Source organism: Anguilla rostrata, chromosome 12 (genome assembly GCF_018555375.3).
Source record: "Anguilla rostrata isolate EN2019 chromosome 12, ASM1855537v3, whole genome shotgun sequence".
Classification (NCBI taxonomy): domain Eukaryota; kingdom Metazoa; phylum Chordata; class Actinopteri; order Anguilliformes; family Anguillidae; genus Anguilla; species Anguilla rostrata.
Window position 1 is genome coordinate 16,990,274 of NC_057944.1, and position 5,503 is coordinate 16,995,776.

The following is a 5,503-nucleotide window of genomic DNA, read 5'->3' on the forward strand; positions in this document are numbered from 1 at the left end:
TTGTGTCAGTTAAATGTTATATAACTGCTCTCATTTTTAATGTGACATCTCCGTCAATCATCGTTTGTGTTTAATTTGTGGCAATTACTTTATTAACTTAAATTATTGAGGTGGTTGGGCCCGTCGGGGAAGGGGCGGGAACAGAGTAGTCACAAGTGAGGGAAAATGGGATTTGGAGATGGGATTTGGGCAATGTATCAGACGGTGGTGGTGAAGAAGGTAATTTCATCTCTAATGTAGAATTTAGATACTTTCACATTCATCAGAATAAAAGATGCTTTCACATCCATCGGAATGAGATACACTGGTATGTCTTTATCACAAGAACAGGTTTTTTTATTGTAACAAGATACTGAGCTGAAAATGTTTTTTCCCTGTGGCAACAAAACAGTGTGTAGCTGGAGTCTTACATCTCAAAAGTGAAAAAAAAATGGGACATTCAAAATTTGACTAACCCTTACACAAACCATAACTAACCCTTACTAATCTCTTACGATATTCATATCCTTTTAGGTCTTATGACTTTTATCTCCTTGTATTCATTTAAATTGATTTTATTATATTAAGATTATATATGTTTTTTTGTCTATATTAATAGAAAAATTGCAAGTGTAAAATTTATTTTATTTAATGTAGTTCCAGTTAAGTACATACTGCTAAAGTCTTCCTGTATTGTAGCTATACTGAAAATTGAGGACGTTACAGTTATATTTTTCCTTTAGGGGAATAGAAGAAGGGATTACTGTTATTGTTATTAAGAGTTATTGTTAAATCATTGCTTCTGTCCCAATTTTGTCTGGCTGTCAGTGTGTCTTTGGCAGTGGTCATTTTAGACACCAAAGGAGCAACTTCCTCCTTCAAACTTTATTGCCCAACCAGGATCCAATTCACTCTATTCATGAGATGAAATATGACAAGCATGCGATTTCATTTAGTCTCTAAAACCTCTCTGTCAGAACAATTACCATCTGGGATATTACTGCCTGAATGAAGCTGAGAAAGCGTCATGTTTTTTCTTCTTCTCACGTTTATTTCATTATTTCATTACAAACACTGCGTTCACTTTGTACTTGCACGCCCTTCTTACTGTGGGCTTCTTTTAATTCCTTGCCTTGCGTACAGACATGCTAACTCACAACCCACAGCTTTTGGACCCAAACAACTATATTCCATTTCCTAGGCTTCAGCCTGTGTATCACAAGCCCAAATCACAAGCCAAAATCATAACATATATTATGTTAAAAAAATATATGTTATGCACAAATGATTGCATGCCATGTCCAAATACTCATGGAAGCAAATGGATACAGTCTCAGTTCACATAAAAATTGACTGCTATAAAAGATCAAGCTTTTTTCCAGTGATAAAGTTCTTACTGATAACATTTAAAAATGACTGACTATGTTTTGTACGTAAGTGAAATCAGTTGTTTTAGCCTTTTTGCTTTGCTGAAAATGTTCTGTAGAATTGCTATGGAAACATGAGAGGCTTCCTGGGCCTTCACCCCACATTGTGGAGAGCTCATGTGAATGACCGTTATGCGTATCTGGGTGAGACCCTCCCAACAGTTGCTTACATGATGTGGCAGCAGTCAAAACTGTAAGAATATAATTTCCTGAAATCTCATATCTCCACCAGGAACACAGGAAGAACTTTCACCTTCTTTTTGACTATACATTTGTAGTAAGTTTAAATAAATTTTAAGATCTATAGTATGCCAATTTACAAATACAGGCCCAGATAATCAATAGTTCATCAAACTTTTCTGTGGGAACTAAATATAAAACAGAAAACAAAAATCTTATATTTGTTCAATCTTATTATTTATTTTCAGAAAGTCATACATACACATTACACATAGCTTGAGATTTCATAATTTTAAGAATCGTTCATCATGTTATTATTTAGTATTTTCCAAAATGTACCAATTAATATCAGCAAATAAATAGCTAAATAAATATTTAACATGCATTGTAAATCTTATATTGAAAAGAAGAAACAAATACATATCTTAGCACTCAGGGCATTACAAATGGATGTCAACCAAATAATAACACAAGGTCTTTCACATTTATTGTCTTCTTATTTTGCATTTAGGCAAATGGACACAGTTGTAATTGGCAACAAAAACTCTACCACAGCAAGACCTTTTATAGTGTGCTCAGATACCCAGGTGAACAGGAATGAAGAAAGGCAAATAGATGAACCCAGTCCATCTGACTGACTCATACTCAGTGTGTTTATACAATTACCACAGGGTAACCATGAGGTGTCCCACAGGCCTTTTTTAAAACCACATTAAGTCATCATAATTTACCCGTCCTTTTAAAATAATAGCTCATCTACAGCACATGGTGGTGCTGCTTAATACCTCTCATTATATTGCGCAGCTAAAGTACAGTCCATTGGCATCTTGATTTCCAGGCTGTGGAATACAGTTGTTTGATGTGTGATTGCAGCCATGAGGTTTCTGAGGGGGGAGGGGGGCTGCCTACAGCGGAGCCACGCAGCGGTGGGCAGGTCGGGGGGGCTCGGGCAGGCCGCTCGTCTTCCTCACGCTGACCACTAGCACGCCCTCAGGCGTCAGGGTGCTGCTGACGGACAGCGGGTCCATGTCCTCCGGGAGCTGGCTCTTGTGGGTGAAGGTGTCACTGACGCTGCCATCATCAGCCACCTGTGGGGAGAGAGGAGGCCAGGGGACAGGTTTGGAGGCTGTCATTGTCTATCAGAAATTCCAAAAGGACCAAAAAAGGTGGGGGTGAACGGGAGGAAGTTAGGGGGACAGTAGAGTGAAAGGGTGTGGGTGGAGAAAATGATGCCCTCCATCCAGAGTCCCACCTTTTCTGCATGGATGACGACCCAGTGGCCGTAGGCCATTACCACCACATCCTGAGGCTCGAACTGACTCACATCCGCCGACGTTAAGTATGAATCGGCCACTGCCTGCACCGCACCCATACTGGCAGGACGTACTGACACAGATGCCCCCGTGCCCCCTGGGGAGTTGAAATCAAGGGATACAATAGGGGAGGAGGGATAAGACAGACTGATACAATGAGAATGGCACACCACAAAAAAACTTTCTGTTTTATTTGGTGTTCTCTGTTAGCAGAACATGCTTATAATATGAATAAGACTTTTCTCCTTCACTGTCATCCTGAATGAGTATGAATAGCTTCCTCCATTACAAGATCTAGTGAAATGGGAATCACATCAGAAATAATGCCCAAGAAATATAAATCACGGATCTGTATAACAAATTTGCATGTTAAATTAGCCTTTTTATTAAAATATATCCATTTAAGGAATTGTCACCATGCTACTGTATGTAGTTCAGATAAACTGACAACTACTTTGTTGGATTTTTGCAGTTTAATGTAAATAGTCTTTTTGGTAGTACTGACCATTGTAAAATAGAACAAAAATGTATCTCTTGATATCCATTTTGAAAAGCATTTCATTCAGAATACTATCTCAGGGTATGAATTCTGCATAGCAGTCGAGTTCAGAACTGAAAAGTCAGTAAAACTAAATTCAAAACTGAATTATTCAGTTTTACTACAAACTGAATTCTGATCACAAAAGAGGTCATGCATTCTACAAACTTCATAAAATGTTTAAACATAAATAACTTTCCAGTCAAATGGAGTTAGATTCACCCTGTGCAGTCTCCACTCTCTCTAACTCAGCCTGACCCTCCCCACCCCCAAGAGCAGCGGCTCCAGCTTGGACATCCCCGCTCACCTGGATACCCAAACGACTCCCTGTGGCGTCTGCTGAAGGGCAGCAGGGGTGTCCCATCTCGCTCCTCTCCAAAAAGGCTGTGGGGGCTGCCGTCCAGATAGGGCTGGAAGAGAGAGGCCTGCCCTTCACTGCCTCCTGCTCTGAAGGAGCTGCTGCTGTAGCGTGCAGAGCGGTACGAGGAAGAGGAAGAGGAAGAGCTGGAGGAGGCCATTCCGTACAGCGGCCTCTATATGCTCACAGCAACACCGGGAGCTCCTCTGAACGCTCGCTCACACGCACAGAGTACTACCTCACTGTCTGACAGAGACACAGAGTACTACCTCACTGTCTACCAGAGACACAGAGTACTACCTCACTGTCTACCAGAGACACAGAGTACTACCTCACTGTCTACCAGAGACACAGACAGAGTACTACCTCACTGTCTACCAGAGACACAGAGTACTACCTCACTGTCTACCAGAGACACAGACAGAGTACTACCTCACTGTCTACCAGAGACACAGAGTACTACCTCACTGTCTACCAGAGACACAGACAGAGTACTACCTCACTGTCTACCAGAGACACAGAGTACTACCTCACTGTCTAACAGAGACACAGAGTACTACCTCACTGTGTAACAGAGACACAGACACAGAGTACTACCTCACTGTCTGACCCCAAATACAATAGCTCCCATATGGAGCAGACTGATACATATGCAAAAACCTACATTATAATTAAAGTTATAGACACAGTATGAGACTTGTTGATGATTAAAATTAACCTGCCCCCTTTCAGTCTTTCTCTTTCTCTCCTACACTCTTGCTAGCTTGTGCACTGGACACACACAATTACTGAAAGAGCAGCAGCTTTTTAAAAGTCTCTCATTCAGACAATTGCATTATGGGTCAGGGGTACACTTGGCCCAAAGCACAGTCCATCGCTCCATAATAGGTCATCCTACCTAAGTGCTCTCCCGTTAGTAACGGAAATGCAGATAAGAGGCTGGGGTCTGGACAGCATACAGAGACGAAGTCTCGACTGACAAAGCAGGGAGATTAGGAGCCATTCTGGAGAAGTATGTGTGGGTGTGGCCAACAATGCCTGCGGTATGTGCTCAAAGATAAGGGGAGAAGGATACATAGGGTGAGTGGAGAGAGGGAGGACTCATTTCTATTTGGGAACCCCTATAGAGTTTTCAAATGGGTTTTTGAAGACACTTCAAAGCTTTTAACCGTGGCTTCAAATGGGTTCATATTAGCCTTGTTTATTTAGAGCAGTATCTCCAGGGAGAGATTCCATCACAAACCATCCCTCCTCACCTTGATGCATGGCTGACACAAAATGGGCTGCTCTCAGAGGAGTATTTGGGGGTGAGAGGGTCAGTAAGGTGGTCCCTCTTAGTAAACTTCAAAAAATCTCTAACACTTAAAAGCCTGCACCTTTGATATCTCTATATTTTCTTCAGATGTGTGTGCAGGTGTAAAAACCAAAGGTTATGGCTCAGGGGAAGAATGGATGTCTGAGAGATGCACTCAACAGACTTACTCACAGATATCACTGTCCAACAGTTTTATTCAGCATGGAATCAGGGAGGAACAGGAGACTGGGAGAGAGTGAGAGTATGTGACAGGGAGGAAGAGGAGAGAGGGAGAGAGTGAGAGTGCATGACAGGGAGGAAGAGGAGAGAGTGAGAGAGTGTATGACAGGGAGGAAGAGGAGAGAGTGAGAGAGTATGACAGGGAGGAAGAGGAGAGAGTGAGAGTGTATGACA

General features: G+C 41.7%; 1 protein-coding gene across 1 annotated transcript; it reads right to left on the minus strand.

Moving 5' to 3' along the window:
• Positions 1 to 1,282: 1,282 nt before the first annotated feature.
• On the minus strand, positions 1,283 to 4,570 carry LOC135236855 (heat shock protein beta-7-like). The gene is made up of 3 exons (XM_064303430.1): positions 3,745 to 4,570; positions 2,839 to 2,996; positions 1,283 to 2,674 (listed from the first exon to the last, which is right to left on the minus strand). The coding sequence occupies exons 1-3, from the start codon at positions 3,953 to 3,955 to the stop codon at positions 2,492 to 2,494; spliced, it is 552 nt and encodes a 183-aa protein (XP_064159500.1). The 5' UTR covers positions 3,956 to 4,570; the 3' UTR covers positions 1,283 to 2,491.
• Between the last annotated feature and the right edge of the window lie 933 nt (positions 4,571 to 5,503).